This window comes from Carettochelys insculpta, chromosome 2 (assembly GCF_033958435.1).
Source record: "Carettochelys insculpta isolate YL-2023 chromosome 2, ASM3395843v1, whole genome shotgun sequence".
NCBI lineage: Eukaryota > Metazoa > Chordata > Testudines > Carettochelyidae > Carettochelys > Carettochelys insculpta.
Window position 1 is genome coordinate 145,224,312 of NC_134138.1, and position 22,094 is coordinate 145,246,405.

General features: G+C 45.6%; 1 protein-coding gene across 1 annotated transcript in view; it reads right to left on the bottom strand.

Moving 5' to 3' along the window:
* Positions 1-21,700, bottom strand: part of BASP1 (brain abundant membrane attached signal protein 1) — a 98,351-nt gene extending 76,651 nt beyond the window's left edge. Inside the window, exon 1 of the mRNA XM_074985955.1 lies at positions 19,142-21,700. Within this exon, the coding sequence (XP_074842056.1) occupies positions 19,142-19,497 (356 nt within the window). The 5' untranslated portion in view covers positions 19,498-21,700. The remainder of the gene's footprint in view (positions 1-19,141) is intronic.
* Between the last annotated feature and the right edge of the window lie 394 nt (positions 21,701-22,094).

Below are 22,094 nucleotides of genomic sequence, written 5' to 3' on the forward strand. Positions count from 1 at the left end.
TCTCAGTGATGTGTGTTCATAAAATGTCTGCTGGAAGCTCCTTAAAGAGCTGCTTGGTTTTATGGAATTTAGAGAGTATGCAAGACATTCCCGAAGAATTTATATATTTCTAGAGGCTTTATGAAGCTCTTTATTTATAGTACTTACTCCAAGATTAACCACTCAGTCTTTTCAAGTGTTTTACAAAGCCATGGGCACCTAGGCTTAATTGACAGTCAATGAATATTTTATATTAAAATATTCATTGGTCTTTATATGTACAACGCCACCACCATTTTGCCATGAAGTGTAAAATATACCTGGGTCCTCCCACCACCCACCTATCAGCACAGAATAATTTTTTGAAGAACAAAATATTTCTTTACTCAGGCTCACACTGTGCCTAAGACATCACCCTTTAACTAGGAGGAAGTCTGAGCTTTCATGCTAAAGGGAGCTTTTTATAGAGGGTTTGAGAAAGCTGCTGAGGGAAATATTTCCATTATGGAGATATTGTCATGGTTCCCCAGTATATTTCTTTACTGGAGTCCCTCTGAATTGCAATCCTGTAAATTGGATAGCAATGCAAGTATTTTGAATTTTTTTTTCTTTTTGGGGAGGTGTGTAGATGGCTCTGGTATTTGATTTGTTGGCTCACATAACTAGCTTTATGCCCAAATAGCGGTAGAGGAACATGCAGCATAAATTTTGCTCCTTCTCCTCAACTTCTCAGTTGTTTTCACGTATCGACTCCAAACATTTGGGCTCAGGACATTCATTCCACAATGATCTTATGTGAGCTATACAACAGAGAAACCTGACAAAGCAGCTGAGATGTTTGTGCTTGGCAATAGTACTTTTACAAAAGAAGTTCATATAAACAATACCTTAAAATGTTGTGCAACCAAGTTTGAGCACTTGTAAACAAGAGCTACCCACTGTGGGAAGTATCGGAGGGGTAGCCGTGTTAGTCTGGATCTGTAACAGCAACAAAGGGTCCTGTGGCACCTTATAGACTAACAGAAAAGTTTTGAGCATGAGCTTTCTTGAGCACAGACTCACTCTGAGGGAAGTGACCTACAAGAGCTTTCAATGTTATGCCTTAAAGCAGTGGTGTCCAATACAGATTTCAGGATGGAGTCAGCCACCCCACCCCCTGCAGAGCCAGCCTCCTCCCCCAGCCAGGCACCCCCACCCCCTGCAGAGCCAGCCTCCTCCCTCAGCCAGGCACCCCCACCCCCTGCAGAGACAGGCACACCCCCTCCAACTGCCTCCACTCTGGAACCACTGGTCTGCACAAGCTGTGCCAGACTCCCTGGGCCCCCATGGCTGAGGCCACACCAGGCCACGTGGCCAGAGATGCACCAGCCGCTCTGGGCCACAGCTGAAGACATGCCAGCCATGCTGGGCCAGAGCCACTACTGCTGCCGCCACCACACACTTGTCCAACCAAGTGGGAGGGCAAGTGCACAGACCAGCCGGAGGGTGCTTCATTTTGCCACACTGCAGCGTCCTGTTCACCACATGTGGCAAACGGGAGGCATATTGGACGCTGCAGCCTTAAAGGACTTTGTCAATACAGTATGTTGTTTGGCAAAGTTTCGAGTTGCTATGAGGAATTCCATGCTTCTCCCGCTATTATTATCGATAATTTGTTTATGTAGTGATCTGTCAGTGATGACTCATCTACAGCAAACCACGACAGCTGAACTTTCAACGAACTAATAATTACTCAAATGTGAAAAAAGCTTCTGTCCTGCTCATTTTCTGCAATTATTCTAGTGATTTATGCAACGTTCTATCAATAGGACGCTTGAGTATCTTCTAGTGCTGGGTCTCCCAGCAATTACTGACATCAGTGCTGAAAAACATATTGTTCATTGGGACAGTGCAATAACATAGACTGAGTTTAAAACTGGATCTTCCAGTGTTATACTGAGACATGTCCCTCAACTCCAATATCCTAAGAAACAACCGACAGGAAGTCTTCAATATGAGAAAGGATTAAACAGGTAAAGTATTGGACTCACACAAGCTACATTCCAGGTTGTTTGTGAGTGATCCTACTGGGATCTCTGTACTGTAGCAACTGCCTCTTTAACATGGAAGAAATCTTTGCAGAGGTAGGAATGCAGAGTGAGAAGGGCACAAGGCCTCCCCAGTCTCTCCTATCCACAAGAAGGGTACTACCAGATTCATGAAGGTAATTCACCCACATGGATGACTGATTACCTCCAAGCTGCTCAGCTGCATGCTCTTCATTCTGGCAACCTAGCTCTGAAAGCGTCATGCAGCCATTAGCTGGACCCCGGCAGGTGTCAGGGCTACCGATGGAGAATGGCATGGAATGGTGGCATGGGGAGCAAAGGGACACTTGTCACATGGCCCAGCAGTTCATAGGGGCCCAGCACTCTCAGCCAGAGCCCCAGGCCCCTTTGAATTGCAGACAGAGTGCCACTCTGCATGAGTTGGAGAGGTAGGCCACAGTCTGGCTGGCATTAAGGGCTGACTGCCCTCTGCTCTATTCCTTCTGTCCAAGGGCCTGTGCCTTCTCTTCCCTTCCCTTGTTTCAGGGCCTGGGGTGGCTGTCAGATCCTCTGGCAGGTGCACAGTAGAAACCCTGGAGGGGAGACAGGGTTAATGCAGTTTAAAGTTGTATAAATTGAACATCAAAATGTAGCCAATCCACAGAGACCACGGAACATGAGCAGTGAGCTGCTCTTTACTGTCCCAGCACCTCTCTCCACAACCATAGTCAAGTGGCTTCAATGCAGAATTATGGAAGAGGGGCTTCTGCAATGTGCAGGGAAAGAGAGAATGCCACAGGCGCAGCACTACACCACCTCAACACCCTTTCAGCATTAGTAATGACAAAACCTGTCATGAAGGAATGCAGGAAAAGGGTTAACCCTTACAAAGACAACTCTCAGCAGGGGAGTTGGTAAGCCAATGGGAGAGAGAGAGACTTTTTGAAGTGAGACAATTGCAGTCTGAGGAGTCTTTTGTCTGCACGGCTGATGCAGCAGGAACAGAAAGATGATTACTCCTAAGCGCTCGGAATGAATCCAGTAAATATACTGACCATCTCACAATCAGCCATAGATATGTAAGTAGAAGGGAAACGTGTAGACAGACACATTTAGGTTATGGTTATTTTGATTTTGGTGTGGACTAACTTCTTTTTTTTTTTAAACACACTTTGGTTAATGACTTGATTCTCTTCCTTTTAATTTATAAGCCAACTCCAAAGGAAGTAATTCTCTGTGCTGCACAATAATTCTCTGTAACAGCCACATGTGGGCTGGCCCCCCACAACTTCCAAAAGTGTGTGGCTCAGGGGAGCCACACAATCTCTGCAGTGTCCTATTTGCTGCATTTTCACAGGGGAAAACAGCTCCCTACATGCTGCCCTGCCCCATGAAATGTGTTCTTTCCCCAGCGGAGAACTGAGGTACCTGTTAGCATGGCACAGTCTGAACTGGGAAAGGCTCATAAATTATTGTAGCCTGAGTACCTCTGCCAATCCGCTTGGAGGCTGACCTGAATTCAAGGTGGCCATTCAACACATCACAATACATTGGTGTTCTTTCCACAGGTGACCTGTGAGATTCCTGTTAGCATGTCACCATCACAACAGGGAAAGGCACCACTGCTATTCACAAGCAAAATATTCCTTGGGGGTGGGGGGGGGACACAGGTGCACAGCCATACTGGACATGGATATGGCTCTTGGCATGTGTTCTCTCTCCAGGTGGACTGATGTTCCTGTTAGCATGGCACTGACAGCTGAAGAACAGACAACCGAACAGGAGGGATTGACAGCTCCCTGACTTGTTGAGGGCAGCGCAGTGTGGGAAGATAACATTACACACCCACAACCACTTGCAGCAAAAGTTTTCCCATAATGCAGCAGTGAAAAAACCCAGAATGCAATGGGGCTCAAGGAACGATGGGATAGGTTCCCACAGTGCACCGCTGCAAAAGTCGAACTTTGGTGATTAGAGGGGACACACCAAGTTGACTTTGTGGGCAAGTGCAGACACTCATCTTCAACTTTATAAAATCCAGTTTTACAAATTTGACTTTGATAAATTCAACCTTATTTCATAGTGTATGAGATACACAACTAAAATGAAATATCCTAAATTAGCAGAATATTCTAACATAAATCATGTAGCACTTATATTTCTAGTTTAAAATTCGAACTGTGTAGCACATAACTCACAGTGGCATATGGCCTTGAGTCATGGTTAGGATACAGACCAGTCTTCAGCCGAAAAGAAAGTTGGATGATATAAGTACGCAAGCTACCTAGGTGCATTTTATAGAGTACAGCACCAAACAGATCAAAAGACAATACTTAGATAAGAAGGTAAATCTAACGAGGCTTTTGCTATTAAAACGGCTTTCCCATCATTAAAAGTTCATTTAATTATATCTGAGGTAGGAATTACTACACATCTTTCTCTCAAGCAAGATCTGGACAGCTGTTGAAACCTAGTTCCTTTTATATAAACTGACGTACTGAAAAAAATTGTAAAATCTCAAGAGAATTCTCAAAATGTCCCAAATCACACTATTATATAAATCCCCTTTACACATACAAATAGCACCATATTTTTAAAATATAATTAGTTTCCATTTTAAAAACTATTATGAATTTTACATTAAAAAAGTATCGACATATCTGTACTAAGCAAATTTCCCTGTTTTGAAACAAAATGCCTACTTGGCATCACTATTCTGAACAAGAAAGTAATGGTTAGCAAGATGTTATAGGGAAGAGATAAAATTTGAGTTCTTTTCAGTATCCATAAGAAAGTTTCTAAATATTTTGTCTCACCTTATTCATTAAGACGCCATTACGGTGCGTAGGGTTTCTGGTGTGGTGATTTGTAACCTATCCTTTAAATCAGCTTCGGTACCCAATGATTGGAAGACAGCTAATATAACACCAACATTTAAAAAGGGCTCTAAAGGAGAACCTAGCAATTATAGACCGGTAAGTCTAACGTCTGTACCGGGCAAATTAGTAGAAACAATAGTAAAGAATATAATTGTCAGACACATAGAGGAACATGATTTGTTGAGCAAAAGTCAACATGGTTTCTGTAAAAGGAATTCGTGTCTTACTAAGCTATTAGAGTTCTTTGAAGGGGTTAACAAGCATGCAGACAGGGGGGATCCAGTAGACACAGTATACTTCGATTTCCAGAAAGCCTTTGACACGGTCCCTCACCAAAGGCTCTTATGTTTTAGGTGGTCATGGGATAGGAGGAAAGATCCTTTCATGGATTGGGAACTGGTTAAAAGACAGGAAACAAAGGGTAGGAATAAACGGTAAATTTTCACAACGGAAGGGGGTAACCAGTGGCTTTCGCCAAGGGTCAGTCCTGGGACCAATCTTGTTCAACTTATTCGTCAATGATCTAGAGACAGGGGTAAGCAGTGAGGTGGCAAAGTTTGCAGATGACACCAAACTGTTCAGGATAGTCAAAACCAAAGCAGACTGTGAAGAACTTCAAAAAGATCTCAGCAAACTGAGTGATTGGGCAGCAAAATGGCAAATGAAATTTAATGTGGGTAAGTGTAAGGTAATGCACATTGGGAAAAATTACCCCAATTATACATACAATGTGATGGAGGCAAATTTAGATACAACAGATCAGGAAAGGGATCTTGGAATTATAGTGGATAGTTCTCTGAAAACATCCACACAGTGTGCAGCGGCAGTCAGGAAAGCAAATAGGATGTTAGGAATAATTAAAAAAGTGACAGAAAATAAGACAAAGAATATCTTACTTCCCCTATATACTTGAGTACTGCGTGCAGATGTGGTCTCCTCACCTCAAAAAAGATATATTGGCATTAGAAAAGGTTCAGAAAAGGGCAACTAAAATGATTAAGGGTTTGGAACGGGTCCCATATGAGGAGAGGCTAGGGAGACTGGGACTTTTCAGTCTAGAAAAGGGAGACTGAGGGGCGATATGATAGAGGTATAGAAAATCATGAATGGTGTGGAGAAAGCAAATACAGAAAAGTTATTTACTTGTTCCCGTAATATAAGAACCAGAGGACACCAAATGAAATTAAAGGGTAGCAGGTTCAAAACTAATAAAAGAAAGTTTTTCTTCACAGAGCGCACAGTCAACCTGTGGAACTCCTTACCAGAGGACGCTGTGAAGGCCAGGACTCTAACAGAGTTTAAAAAAGAGCTTGATAAATATTTGGGGGTCTGGTCCATAGATGGCTATTAGCAAGGGGTAAGGTATGGTGCCTAGCCTTTTGTCAAAGGCGGGAGATGGATGGCAGGGGACAAATCACTTGATCATTGTCTTCGGTTCACCTCCTCTGGGGTACTAGGCATTGGCTACTGTCAGCACACAGGATACTGGGTTAGATGGACCTTTGGTCTGCCCCAGTATGGCCGTTCTTATGTTCTTGGTTTTTGGGCTTTAATGCTTTCTGGAATTTCTTCTTTGACTTCTCTGGTTGGAGGTTCACTTTTACTCATAATGATTTGTTGGTTTGTTCCTTGTCAGAGTCTCCCCTTAGTTTTCCATTTCCTCAAGCCCTGGTCAAGGAAGAAACTATTCCAACACATCTACCCTTTGGAACGATCTTGGGCCTGGTCTACACAAGGAGATGAAATCAAACTTAAGGGTCTGAGGTCAATTTTATAAACCATCAGTCTACGCTACAGCACTCAATAGATTGATTGTAAGGGGCTCTAATGCTGACTTTTGTAACACTGAATTCCCCTGGAGTAATTCCTAGAAGTCGACTTTACAATGTCGAACTATACAAATGCAGATGGCAGCGATATTAAAATAATTTTATTAGCCTCTGACACTGTCCCACAATATCCCTTGATGTGTCTTTTCTGGTCATCGCTCCACTTCCGCTGCTCTCCAGAAGTAGGAAGTAGGTGACAGGAATCCGAGGTCATCAGCCTAAGAATTCTGGTTAATTTCTTTTCCTCTCTGGCCAGTATGGCGAGCACATGTGGATCACATCTCTGCAGCACACCTTGTAGCTCACCTTCCAGCCTTGAGTTCTCAGGATTGCAAAAGAGCCCCAACATGGAGCCATAAGGAGCTCTTGGACCGAATCTCATTGTGGGGCAGGAGGAAAGCTATGTTCCTCCAGATGAAAGCCAGCAAAAGAAAAGCTTATATTTATGTTAAAATAGCACAAGGCATGATTCTCAAAGGATACACCAGGGATGCTCAGCAGTGCTGTGAGAAGATCAAGGAGCTGAGGCAGAGCTACCAGAAATGCAAACAAGCAAATGTTCGGTCTGGGGCATCTCCCCAGAAATGCCAATATTACAATTAGCTTCACACTATTCTAGGGAGATACACAACCTCTTCCCCCAGAATATGCATTGATTCCTCAGTAAAGAGTGTTCCTTGGGAGGATGAAGAAGATGTGGAGGACATGGACGACAACGGGGTAGCTGAGTGTAGAAGCAGATCCTGAAAGTCAGGAGTTGTTCATTGAGTTACAGCCCATCCCCTTAACTCAGAAGGTGGCTTTGGAGGCAAAAGCAGATCCTAGAGAGGGCACCTTCTGGTGGGTACGCTTTTTTCTACTGATAGTCTGTTGCAATCAGTGGGGTGAGGTGGGGTGGGGTGTCTATGCCCATTTCCCTTAGAACAGCTTGTTAATATTTCTGATGATGAAGCACTGATCCTATTTGGACAAAAAGCTGAAGGCTTTAGACAGGCACTCTTGGATTCTCCTCATGATACTTCTGAGGAGGCCTGACTCATTCCTGCTTCCACGATAGGACACCTTAACACACCAAGCCATCAATAAGTGATCTGGAAGCATGGCCCCACAAAGCATTCTTGCAAATTTTTCAACATTGTACCTGGACTGTATGAGCAATTCGGTTTTTTTTTATTCTGATGAGATCACAGCAGATTATGTAACCCTAGGAAGAAAGATCAAGGAATATGAAGCACAAGTGGTGTTCTCATCCATCCGCCCTGTGGAAGGAAGGGGTCCAGGTGGGGATCATCGAATCACAGAGGTAAATGTGTGGTTGTATAGGTGGTGTCACAGAGAAGGATTTGGTTTCTCTGACCATGGGATTTTCTTTCATGAACAGGGATTGCTGGGAAGAGATGGGATCCACCTAACGAAGAGAGGAAAGATCATCTTTGCGGGCAGGCTTGCAAACCTAGTGAGGAGGGCTTTAAACTAGGTTCATCGGGGGATCGTGACACAAGTCCTGAGGTAAGTGGGGAATAAAGTAGGTTTCCTAGGTGAAGAGGAGAAAGTGGGCCAATCTGTCACTTCTCTAAGGTGCTTGTACACAAAGGTAAGAAGCCTGGGGAACAAACGGGAAGAACTTGAGGCCTTGGCACAGTATAAGAAGTATGAGGTGGTTGCAGTAACGGAGAGCTGGTGGGATGATTCGCATAACTGGAGCACTGTCATGAAAGGGTATAAACTGTTTAGGAAGGACAGACAGGGGAGAAAAGTAGGAGTTGAGCTCTATGTGAGGGAGCAGCATGATTGCTTAGAGCTCCAGTATAAAGAGGGAGAAAGATCAGTTGATTGTCTTTGAATTAAGCTTAGAGGCGGAAACAACAGAGATGATGTCGTAGTTGATGACTGATATAGACCGCCAGATCAGGGAGATGATGAGTTAGATGAGGTCTTCTTCAGACAACTAAGAGGAGCTTAAAAATCACAGGCCCTGGTTCTCATGGGAGACTTTAATCATCTGGACATTTGTTGGGAGACCCATACCACAGCACACAGATAATCCAGGAAGTTTTTGGAGAATGTTGGAGATAACTTCTTGGTACAAGCGCTGAAGGAACCGACCAGGGGCCATGCACAGCTTGACTTGCTGATCCACAAACAGGGAAGATTTAGTAGAAGAAATAGAAATGGGTGGAAACATGGGCTGCAGCAACCATGGGATGGTAAATTTCAGGATCCTGGCAAAAGGAAGAAAGGTGAGCAGTAACACACAGATCCTTGATTTCAGAAGAGCAGACTCAGACTCCCTGAGAGAACTGATGGGCAGGATCCCTTGGGAACAAAGATGCAGGGGAAAAGAGTTCAAGAGAACTGGCAGTATTTTAAAGACGCCTTACTGAAGGCACAGGAACACACCATCCCGATGTGTAGTAAGAAATGCAAATATGGCAGGCAACCAGCCTGGCTCACCAGGGAAATCCTTCCTCATCTTAAACTAAAGAAGGACATGTATAAGCAATGGAAATGTGGACAGTTGACTAAGGAGGAGTATAAATGTATGGCTGGAGAATGCTGGGCAGTAATCAGGAAAGCAAAAGCACAGTTGGAACTCCAGTTGGCAAGGCGTGTGAAGGGTACCAAGAAGGGTTTCTACAGGCATGTTAACAATAACAGGGTTATCAAGAAAGGTGTGGGGCTGTTACTGGATGAGGGAGTTAACCTACTGACAGATGATGTAAGAAAAGCTAAAGTACTCAATGCTTTTCTTTTGCCTCAGTCTTCACAGACAAGGACAGCTCCTACACTATGGTCCTAGACAATGCAGTATGGGAAGGCAGAGAGCAGCCATCAGTGGGGAAGGAACAAGTTAAGAGCTAAAAAAAACTAGATGTACACAAATCCATGTGTTTGGATTTAATGCACCCAAGAGTACTGAGGGAACTCATAGATGTCATTGCCGAGCCTTTGGCCATTATCTTTGAAGACTCTTGGAGATCGGGAGAGATCCTGGATGATTGGAAAAAGGCAAATGTAGTGCCCACCTTTAAAGAAGGAAAGGAGGACAACCCAGGAGACTATAGACCAGCCAATCTTACCTCAGCACCTGGGAAAATAATGGAAGGGATCCTCAAGGAATCCATTTTGGAGCATTTGGAAGAGGGGAAAGTGATCAAGATTAGTCAACATGGATTCACCAAGGGCAAGTCCTGCCTGACCAATCTGATTAGCTTCTATGACAAAGTAACATGCTCTGTGGACATGGGGAAGTCAGTGGATGTGATATACCTTGATTTCAGTAAAGCTTCTGATACAGTCTCTCACAACATTCTTGCCCGAAAGTTGAGGAAGTATGGATTGGATCCATGGACTATAAGATGGACAGAAAGCTGGCTTGACAGTCAGGCCCAGCGGGTAGTGGTCCTATAACCAAATAGGAATAAGGAGATTTCAAAGTGTGCGGGTCGTTTCAAAAAGGACCCCATGTAAATGAGCCACACACAATTAAAAGTAGCACTTTCAATGTGTCCCAGCAGTCATTATGCTAATGAGGCACTGCATATTCATTGCAGTGCCTCATTAATATATCCTGAAGTGTCTCATTAGCATCCCCCTTTCAAAATGGGGGTACTAGTGTAGACGTAGCCATTGTGTCCAGTTTTGGGCCCCCCAGTAGAAAAAGGATGGGGATGTGCTTGAGCAGGTTCAGTGGAGGGCAACAAAAATGACTAAGGGGCTGGAGCACAAGACCTATGAGGAGAGGCTGAGGGATTTGGACTTATTTAGTTTAAAGAAGAGAAGACTGAGGGGTCATTTAACAGCAGCCTTCAACTTCCTGAAGGGGAGCTCTAAAGAGGATGGAGAGAAACTGTTGTAAGTGGTCACAGGTGGCAGAACAAGGAGGAATGGTCTGAAGGTAAAGAAGGAGAGGTGTAGGTTGGATATTAGGAAAATCTGCTTCACCAGGAGGGTGGTGAAGCACTAGAATGCGTTGCCTAGAGAGGTGGTGGATTCTCCATCCTCACAGGTTTTTAAGTCCTAGCTTGACAAGGTCCTGGCTGGGGTGACTTAGTTGGGGTTGGTCCTGCTTGAAGCAGGGGGCTGGACTAGATGACTTCCTGAGGTCCCTTCCAGCCCTATGATTCTATGAGGCTGATGTCTCATTTGACAACCTAGAAAATATGGGAAGTTTTGTGATTCACTAATGATTTTTTGCCTTTCCCACCATGCAGCCTTACAGGGTTTTAAATCATGGTGCAGTTTTAAAATCCAGCTACTTCAGCCAACCACTTCCCCCTGGGCCAGCATCTGCTGGTACGCATGGCACCCTCCACTTTCCCAGGCCTGCAGGCAATCAGACATTCTGCGGCTTACATGTGTGTCCACAGTGAATTTTCATGGTTAAACTCCTCCTGAAGCAGCCTGCTTTTAAACAAGACACTGCTTGAACAATGCCACAATACAGAGACACACTGCCCCCAGGCTGGTGTCCACTGGGACACACAATGCCCCCTTGGCCCTGGGCTTGTGGGTGATCGGACTCTCCCCAAGTTATGTGCATGCCTGCAGTGACTTTACATGTTTTCTAACTCCTCCTGGCGCAGCCTGCTTTTAAACAAGTTACTACTTTAAGAATTCCACAATGCAGACACCCACTCCCACTTTGGATGGCATCCGCTTGGACATGTGGCAACACTTTTTTTCCCCATGAACTGAAGATAGCTTACCATCCTGTTGAAGATAAGCCTCAGCTGCAGAACAGCTCAAATCCTTCTGCTTGGAATCATGCATTCTTCAGTCTTAACGGTTACCAGAATGACCCTACAGTTGCAATATGTTCTTCCACAGAGACAGACAGCCATTCATTCTGTCAGTATTTTCATTGTTCCAAGTAAAGATAAAAATGTTGTTAATGTCAGTGCCTTTAATATTTCTACATTTATTTTACCAGGAACTGACCTTGCAACACAAAAAACAGAGGCCCCAGTCCCGCTCATAAGAGGCTGCCCCAAATGCGGAGGTGGAAGTAGTTCTGGCATGAAAGGTTGGAGAGTTATTCTGACATTGTAACAAAGGAAAAAGGAGAACTAAGTGACTGAAGGAAAAACATGATGGACAGTCAAGAGCAAATGAATGCTTCAGTGCTGTCCATAATGCACAGGCAGACTGAGTTGACTGCATTGCTGACTGAGAAGTCCCAATCAGCGACCTCTGCCTTAATTGAAGCAGTGCTTGAGAAATCCAAGTCAGTGAACTCTGCATGACCCTGTCCAACACATGCCCCATGACAGGCCACTCTATCTTTACACATTACCCTCCGCTTGTAGAGGCTCTGTATCCCCTGGCCATTCCAGGCTCCACCATTACATGCCACCCTTACCTCATTCATTCTCCTCCCCTGAACAGGGCACTGTATCCACCAGCCACCTGCATTTTAGACTTCCCTCAACCCAACCAGTCCACTCCCCTACTCCCAGCTGTGCATCTCCCACCCAATCTATGGACCCCCAAAACCACCTTCCTCCAAACATTCTGTCCCCTCCTCTTGTCAGGGACCCAGAACAAGGGGAGGGAAGACCACAGAGAGCCCTGCAATCTAGCCCCAGAAAATCACCCCCATCCCAGAAGAAGGCTAACCTATGATAAATCATGATCTTGTCATCCTTATGTATTCCCTAAACCTACCACTCCTCCATTAGGGCCCCCAAATTAAAACATTATAGTTTGGAAAAAGAGTGTTGTTTATTGGTTAACATGCTTGAGGTTGAGTGGGTCACGATGGCTGACATGCGGTTGTGGGGGTTCATAAAGGGCAAGGAAACAGCATGGGTCAGGGGCGGGGGGATGCCAGCTCTTCAAGCTCAGTCTCAAACTTGTCTTTTCAAGGCAGCCCTGATTTTCACTGTTTCTTTCTGGGCTTTCCTATTTTCCCTTGGAGTCAGTTGCTGATAAATTCTTGCCAGAATCTCTGCCTCCCATGCTGGCATGAAATTCTCCTCCCTCTCATCGCAAATATTATGAAGAATACAGTAGGCCCCAGTGACAAGGGTAGTGTTTTCTTCATTGAGGTCTAAGCAGGTCAGCAGGCACCTGAACCTGGTTTTTAAATGGCCAAAAGCACACTGTACTACCTTTCTGCACCTGCTCAGCCTGTAGTTGAAGACCTCCTTACTGGAGTCCAGGTCACCTGTCTATGAGCCAAGGAAACAAGGGGTAAGCAGGGTCACCAAGAATCACTACTGGCATTTCCATGCCTTCAATGTTAATTTTCTGGTCTGGTAAAAACGTTCCACTCTGGAGCCTTGTAAACAGACCCGAACACCTAAAAATTCATGTGTCATGCACCCTTCCCAACCACATCAGTGAAACAACCGTTGTGTTCCACCAACACCTGCAAGACCATAGAGAAGTACCCCTTGCAGTTAAAGTACTCTGAGGTATGGTGGTCTAATACCAGTCAGGGAACCCCTGGCATCAAATCCATCCACTATGTCTTGCACATTCCTCAGAGTCACTCTCTTTCACAGTTTGTTGATCACCTTTGCTACCTGGATGACAACAGTCCCCACTGTAGATTTGCCCGCTCCAGATTGATTGTCCAGACTGGTAGCTGCCTGGTGTTGCAAACTTCCGAAGAGCAATTGCCATGCACTTCTCCACTGTCAAAACAGGTCTCGTTCTGGTATCACTGCACTTCAGGGCAGGAGACAGCACTTCACAAAGTTTCATGGAAGTGGCTTTACACATGCAGAAGTATGGCAGCCACTGCTTATAATCCCATGACTGCAAAATGATGCAATCCCACCAATCTGAGCTGGTTTCGCAGCTCCAGAATCGCAGTCCTTGCTGTGCAGCACGTCCAGTTCTGCCTGCAACTCCCTGGTGCTTCTCTCAAGACCTTTGCGTCTGCCAGTCCCCACACCCCCCCACCGGCAACAATGAACTGATATTGCATGTGCAGGGTGTTCAGAAGACAGTGCATCACAGTGTGGAAACTGAGCATAAAACACTGCATCAAACTTTGCAACATATTGAGATCCATGGTAGCATTTATAATGGCAGACGGTAGTCAACATAAAAACTGCACAAAAATTCCATTTGTTTTCAGCGGGAAGCGAGGGAAATGCATTCCACGATGATGACATAAAAAACCCAGAACCTCTTGTGGTGACTTTTTTTCTCCCACAAGACACTGGCACAAAATCCCAAAATGCAAGAGGTCTGCAGGAACTGTGGGATAGGTGCCCACAATGCACTGCTTCCACAGTTGGACTTAGGCAAATTTGTGGGGACTCACTAAATGGACTTTGTGAGCAGTTCGACCTCATAAAATTTGACTTTATAAAATCTAGTATTAAAACATCAACTTTAATAGACTCAAATTTATTCCTTAGTGTAGATTCACCCTTGGTCTTTTATGGTCTTCCTCCTTCTCTTCTTTGTGCATAGGAGGGAAAAGAGAAATACCTTGAAAAAAAAAAACTAGATAGTTATTACTTCCTTGTATTTGAATAATTAATACAGCCCAATTTCCTGCTTGATAAGCTGAGATCTAACCTTTAGATTTAGGGTGGACAAAAGAAATTACGGTAGCATCTAGAACACTAAACTGAGATCCAGTTCCCAAAGGCCAGATGAGGCCCAAAAGTATACAAGGATTTAAGAGCCTGTCTTAACTCTTCTTCAAAAACTAGCTTTCCTGATTAACATGTCATCAAAAACCTGGTGTTTCCGACAAGCCTGAGTGACTAACTGGTACACATCACGGATCTTGTCTGATAAGACCAGTGAAGTCAACATGGTTGCAACAGTTACTAGGAGTAGTCTCCTTTACATTAAAGAATCCCAGTCATTTGGTGGTGCACTCCATTTTCAGATGCCTATTCTCACATTTTACATTCATTTACTCATGCATATTTATTAATGCTTATATATCCGTAACAGAACGAGATAAAAATACAAACATTTTAAGTAAGTCAAAATATTCAGCCTCTAAAGCAAAGGAACTGATCATAAGATATCCTGCATATCTACATTGGGCCTACGATATGCAAATTTTGTTAGTGTATGTTATTCATCAACTGTTTATACAGTTAAATTGAACTGTTTCATCAGTGGATTTAGCCACTAAACAGGAAGTAATCTTGCTAAACAGATAAAGATAAGTTGAGATGGGGAAGTTCTGCAGGAAACATTTTAGTAATACTGGTGCTTTCACTAAAAATGTTTTAGAGACAGAAAATGCAGGACATAATTTTGCAGGATTTCTGGGCTAGCTGTAATATGGAAAAATACACAAACAAAAGATAGGACAAATGCATGAAGTATTAGTTAGTACAATTTGTTCCAGTGGCTTCATGTTTAAAGGTGATTATTATGCACAAATATTTTCACACAGATCCAGGAAGTTTCAAAATTTAGGGACAGCTCCTTACGTAATTTCAGGGTTAGGTTTTTTTAAGGTGTGTAGGCCAATAACTGTTTCTGAAAGTAAGCATTCGGTTTTTAATGGGATAACGTATCACTTGGTTTTTATCTTGCTCATATGGTTTTCAAACAAAACACACTTAAAATGTATAGGAAAACAAGCAAATGCAGAAAAATTATTGCATGAAAATTACCACACATGCACGCGCGCACACAAACACACATATACACACACCAAAAAAAAACACACACAGAACTGAACAGTTTCATCTTTTAAGCTACATTTTACTTTAATGGGATATAGTTTGGATGTCCTCAGGGGTTTAGTCAGATAAAAAAATGCTATGTGGTATGCAGTTTCAGCAGATACGTACTAACAAATTCCCTGAATTATACAATCAGCTGTTTTATACATTAATTCACACTAGGAGGAAGAAAATCCACGGTGGTTCTATCTCTACCAGGGGATTTCAGACAGTGGAAAACAACTTTCTTCATCTGAAACTAAATGAAATCTCTCCATACACCCCACTCCTCATTTAGCAGTCAAACGGGTATGAAGGTTGCAAAGTCAAGCCCCTTTTTGATAGGAAGTTCCAGTCGGGTAAGAAACCAAGGAGCAATAGCAAATGCAAGAACCTTTGTTCATTTTCTCCCTCCCCCTCCCACCTCCTTTTCAAAAAAAGTTGTATGAAATTATTTTCTCCCTCTCTCACCCTAAATTAGGTACCTGCACCAACTGACAGAGGCTGTGGGTAGAAGTACTTCTCCTGGTAGACTCCATCTCTGCAGCTGATGCAGCAGCCTCACTGACACTGCTATCCCACCCCCATGTCTCCTGCTGCTTCTCCTGTGATTCTTCTGTTGGGAGAGGTGGGTGGGGAGAAGCAGTTGTGCGTTAAAAATTGTGTGTGTCTGGAGTCTGTTCAGCCCTGTGGGCAGTGTCTGGCCTGTGTCTGTAGTCCCCGGCAGACAAGGGCTCCACTCAGGCCAAGTCAAAGAAACTGAGGGGCAGAGCATCTGCTTCTCCCTGCCCCCACAAGTGCCCATAATGACAGCATGAACCAATCATGCACTGGAGACAGAAGGCTGAAGCTTTGGAGCAATGCTCTTTAGTGAGGTTTGAGGAGTGGTAATAAAATCCACAATCACCAGGGGTTTGGTGAATGATTGCACCTGGAGATGGGGGGACATCTACAACTAACACTTTGTGGCAAAAACTAATCTTATGGCGCCATCCAAGACTCCATGGAGACACAAAAGCCATAATTTACTAAGTCTGCAAAGTCTGCACTGCCTTTTTCACCAAGACACAGTAACAAAGCTTTCAAGCCTACCTTGGAATACTTGACAAGAACATGTTATAAGGAAAGAGAAATACCAGATCACGTCAAGATAGAACAATCAGAGAGAAAAAACAAAAAAGCAATCTTGTAGCACTAAAGACTAACAAAATAATTTACTATGTGATGTGCTTTTGTGGGACTTCTTCAGATCTGGAAAATCCATAAAGAGAATATAACAGGAAGATAAAAAAAATTTAAATAAAAATTGATGAATCAGCTACATAGGACAGACGAAGGGGGAGCAAAGGGGGAAGAAAAACAGTTTCTCCAAGTGCCTATTATGTTAAGTGGGCTGCCTGGGATCACTGAGAACATCAAAGGTGGGGAAACTGTCCAGGATGGCTTTTTTTTGTTTTGTGAAGATACAGACTAACAGTCTCTGTGACTGAGAGAGCAAGTGTCATATAAAAATCACAGTAAAATAAAGAAAGGTGCTTTAGCAGATGGTGGCCTTAATATATAAAAACCACGAGAGTCTCCCTCAGGAGTCTTGACAAGGTCTGTCACTGCAAGTGTCTCCTCCTCCCCCCATAGTATGGCTTATTTTACAAGATAGTTAACAGGGAATCCAACTGTTTGTAGATAAATTAAGTACACTTAATTGTCTTCAGCCAAGACGATTCCCAAATGGGGTTATTAGCATTACTATATAATGTCCCTTTGTCTGCATACAAGCTGGTCAGACAGCAGTTCCCACACGAAACTGAACACAGGGATATGCAAGCCAAATGTGATTTCCCCATTCGCAGCACTGATCTGGAAAGGCCATTTTGCTAGTGAATTCTGCAACTCTTTCAAACATCATTTCTCACTATTTTTTCTTATTGAGATTTGGGAGGTGAGAAGGCTGCCTCCACCCAAAACATAGCTTTAGTACCAGTATTTATTTAAAAAAATAGAATTCTAGTTAGTGTAACAATTAGGTAGTTACCAGAGTAGAAAATATTACATGGAATTTAACAGGTGTATAATTTAGCCCCTCCTAGATTTTTTTTCCTTATTGGAGAATTTAAAGATCCTAGCAAAATATGGTGCTCTTTCAAAAAATGTTATTTGAGATCGTGGGAGAGGAAGATGCAGGAGATTGAATCTACAAACATCCTAGCTTCCATGTGTATATTGCAACATCCTCTGAATGCCTTTGTTCCATTGATTCGGGTATGAGCTTGATTAACGATGGAGAGATCCTTCTGACTTGTCCCTCTCTCCACACCCTACTCTCCCACGCATGCGTGAGGCAAAGACAAAAGAATAGGTAATTACAGTACAGTTTCATTCATTTCCACTGCAGTATTGCTCTCTTAGAAAAGAGAATCAATATCATGGGGCTTATTCACACCCGCCAGAGGTGGCAGACAGGCTGTATGTGGTGGTATCAGTCACTAGAACAACACAAAGACACCTGGAATCTCTCATTGTAAATACTGTGTGTGTGTGAGTGTGTGAGAGAGAGAGAGAGAGAGAGAGAGAGAGAGAGAGAGAAACCCGTCCCCACTAAGGGGAAAAAAAACCCTGAACATGTAGATTTGACGGTGGGGGCGGGGGCGGAGAAGGGAGAAAGCATTCAACGCATATACATGGGAAAATGCGTTAAGGAGCCGTGCACTTCTATGGTAATACAAGCTGCATTAGGAAAAGGGAAGGTTGGGGGAGGGTGTTTGTTTTTTATTTACGTATTTATTTTTGGTGGAACGTCTGGTTTGGTAGGAGCTGCCCCGGAGCCCACTAACACTAACACTGCTAAACCTCCCAAAATGTGGGCAAAGCGTTGTCAGCTCTGAGGATTAAAATTGTTGCCATGTATGCTGTCATTCCGAAGCACACCCGTGATGGCTAAAGCAATAGGCAAGCTATTTTATTGCCTAATCAAGAACAATCACATTGTTAGAAGCTACAATAGGTTAACTGGCAAGCTTCCATTTAGAAAGGTTCTAGCTACCAGTTATCGGGGGTTTACATCAAAATTTATATTTTAATTAACACATTCCTTGCCTCACACTACTCCAAAAACCCATAGGTAAAACAGAAACCCTTCCTTCCAAATCTAGAACACCGCTAGTATCGGCTATGAGCTGTTATCTCCACCCCACCCCACCCCCTGCCGTGTTCTTAACATGGATCCATTTCTTCTGTTCATGCTTCATTTCGGGAGTAGATTTGGAGGTATGCTGTTTAAAACAACCTTCCCGAGAAAATACAAGCCGGTAAAAATGACGCAATATTCCAAATACCGCGTCCCCCCAACACAGACACAGACGCGCGCCGTCCCCCTCCTACAGCTCGGCACACACACACACACACACACACACACACGCCATTCCCCCTCCGACACACACACACACACACACACACGCCGTCCCCCAACACATGCCCACACATACACACCGTTCCTTCCCTCCAACACACACACACACGCCCCAGAGTTGTAACAAGCATTTCAATACACGAGAAGAATCTCAGTTCGTTTGCGACCTTCACTCGAGCGCACAGGCTCGCTCCCTTGCACACCGAGCCCGGGAAGAGCCGAGGCTTCATTCAGGCACCGCCCGATCTGCTGGTTTTCTCCCCGGGAAGAGCCGTCCTCACCAGAAAACAAAATGTCTTTCCCCCGCCCAGCGCCGGGCTCGGGGTGTCGGCCACGGCCACGGCCAGCGAGGCGCTGCGCTTCTTACCTTTGTTCTGGCTGCCTCGCGCCCCTTTGTGTGCGCCGCTGTCCGAGTCCTGGGCCGCCTCGCGCCCACTGCGCCGGGCTGGGCTGGGCTGGGCTGGACTGGGCTGGGCCGGGCCGGGCCAGGCCGGTGCGTGGCTCTCGGCTGCGGGGACTGGAGTGACTACTGCTTGCTGGAGCGATGCCGCCGCTGCACTTCTCCCCCCGCCCGTCTGTGGGCAGTTCCAGCGCCACCCGCCCGCTTCGCTCTGTATTGAAGAGGCTCGCACGCAGGGGGCGCGCCGGGGCAGGCTCGCAGTAAGGCTTGCCTGGCGGCGGAGGGGCTGGGGAAAAGGTGCCGCACGCTCCCTGCTCGCACATGAATCGGGCCCCGAGCGACTCCGGCCGGTGACCCGTTCGGATCCGAGAGCGGCAGGCGGCGGTGCGAGGCGAGGCTCCTCCTGGCCTTTCCCGGGGGGATTTGCAGCTGGAGGGAAGATACCAGAGTCCCCACCCCGCGCGTGCGGCACCCCGGCCGGTCCCGCGCCCCAGCAGACTCCTCGAGTTAGGCGGAGCTCAGGCCGCCGCGGGTCAGGGCAGTTGCAAGCGCGGCTGCTTGGGTGGGGAGGTTAAAGGAGCCGAGCGAGGAGAGCGCTGGTCCCCCGCCAGTTCCCTCCGGAACCAAGGACCAGCTCTGCCCTTCGAAACCCACGAGGCTCACTCCTGTCTCCAGCGCACGGGAGGATTTGCGCCTGGAGAGGGCGACCCAGAGCGTAGGGGAGCCCGCGCTCGGCTCGGCCCCCCGACACGCGCCGCTGAACGACGGGCGCCGGCGGGAACCTGAGGTTGTCCCCGAAGAGACTTTACGGGAACAAGTTTATTTCGCTCTTTGAGTACGTGCCGGGCAGTGGCTGCGGCGGAGAGCCTCGCGCCCGGGACTGGGATTTGCAGCGCTCTGACGCCCTCTGCGCCCCGGGAGAGGAAAGGCCCGTTTGCGCGCAAGGTAACGGAATGCGAGTGCGCCCGGCCCTGGAGCCAAGGGGGAGGGACCTGACACCGCGCATCTGCAGCTCTTTCCCTGCACGCGGCTTACAACGCGGCTGCGGCTGCGGACTGGCTACTCCGCGGGCGCGCCCGCAGGTCCGAACAGGAGGCAAAGTCGGGCCTCGGCCCGATTCCTTTCCACGGTGTGACGGCCGCGGGAACGGGCGGAATGCGCGTTGGCGGGAGCTGCGGAGCTCCGCGGGAGGGTGGGGCGCACCCCGCTGCCACCACTTCCGACACCAGGCTCTCGCCGAAGCTGACATCCGCGCGCCCTGCACATTAGCGCTTTCCAGCCGGGCCGCCGCAGCCCTTTGCCGGAGGCGCTAGGTGACGCCCTTCCCGCCCACCTCCAGAGATGGAGCGCGCCGCCCCCGCCCGCTGCCTCGTGTGCAGGCTGCTTGAGAGGGCGCGTGACGGGAATGGAGAGCCCCACGTTGCCTTGGAAACTGGAGAGCGAGCCTGCATCGTCGGGATGAAGAGGTGCAAAGTGACTGTGGTTTCCTAGCGGCTGTTCTTACCGAGATAAAGCCGCTGCGTGTGCAATAATGAAATCGGTTGGTTAGCGGAACAGAGCTCAGTCTTCGAGGCCTTCACGTGCACCAGTGTTTAACTAATGCCACCCTTAATAGCTTTAAGCCTGTAAACGAAAAACAATTTAGTACGTGTAAAAATCTCTTCTGACACCTTCCAATGTGTGCTGTTAAGGAGATTTCTTACTAACCTTGAAACTCAGCCCCGCCTTCACTGAGGGCAGGCACACGCTTCCTAAATTGCACTCAATTGCTCAGAGGAACCGTGAAATAGAAAAATACTGGAATGTAAAATGACCTTTTGGCACCTTGATGCATTAACTTTATTGACTGCAGAGCCTTGAAACTAATCTGTTTGAATAAAATAATCTCCTGAATTGATAAGGAGAGCTGAAATGTAGCGTCATGTTTAAGCATTAGAAAGGATTTCCCACTAAGTTAAAGCAGCAGTTTCAATATAGGTAGGGTTAGAGTTAGGTAATATGGCACTGCAGGATTAAGCAGACGAATATCCTCCTAATGCCCACCGGGGTTTGTCAAGAAAGGGTGAGACAGTATAATTGAATTTGGTGTCTGATTACAAAGGCTCAATGTTTCTTTTTTCTGTGCTTGCATATTTTGAGGTGTTCACTTTTGAGTGAATAGGGCCTCTTCTGCTCCTGCACACACACTTATGTGCTCACCTGGGGCACCTGGTTCTGATCAGTTTCACCATTCTTGTCTGTTGAGATTCCAGAAGCGTGCTGGCCAAGAGTGACAGTAAACAAGTTTGCCTGTGAGCTACACTACTGTTTGCACCTGCTTCCATGTGACATGTACAGAAATCTAGTGTTAAAGTGGGGAGTGTGGATTCGATGGACAAAAAAAAGTAAACTGCTTAGCTTTAAATATTACAGAACAAAAATTTTCAGATAGCCTCTTCTGAAAGCGATGTTGCTCTTCACAGTTTCATAGAAGACCTTTGGTTAAATATGCTTATTCACATGGAGATCGGCAGTAATAAAGCAGAGATTGAGGCAGAATTGCAGTGTGCCTTTTACAGTCTGTGCACGTCATTTATGCTAATTTATATGGGCAAAACATAGGATTCAGTTCCTCCTTGCCGTCCATTTTGTGTCATCAGTTATACTCATGTAAAAATCTGCCAAATCAGAGTAGTCCACTGAGAACTAAGGTAACATTTTACATTGGCTTTGCATAGGCATAAATGATTATACAAAGAGCAAGGATGAGAAGAATCAGGCCCACAAACATTATTAGTGTGGATTTGTTTCTCTGTGTTACTTTTTGGGTAAAAGAAAGACCATATCTGCAGAAGTACATAACTTCTGAAGAGACTGTGATTTGAATGCTGCTCGGTGGAACCCCTGCCTTCATCAAATGGGAGCCCCACTAGTTCTTACA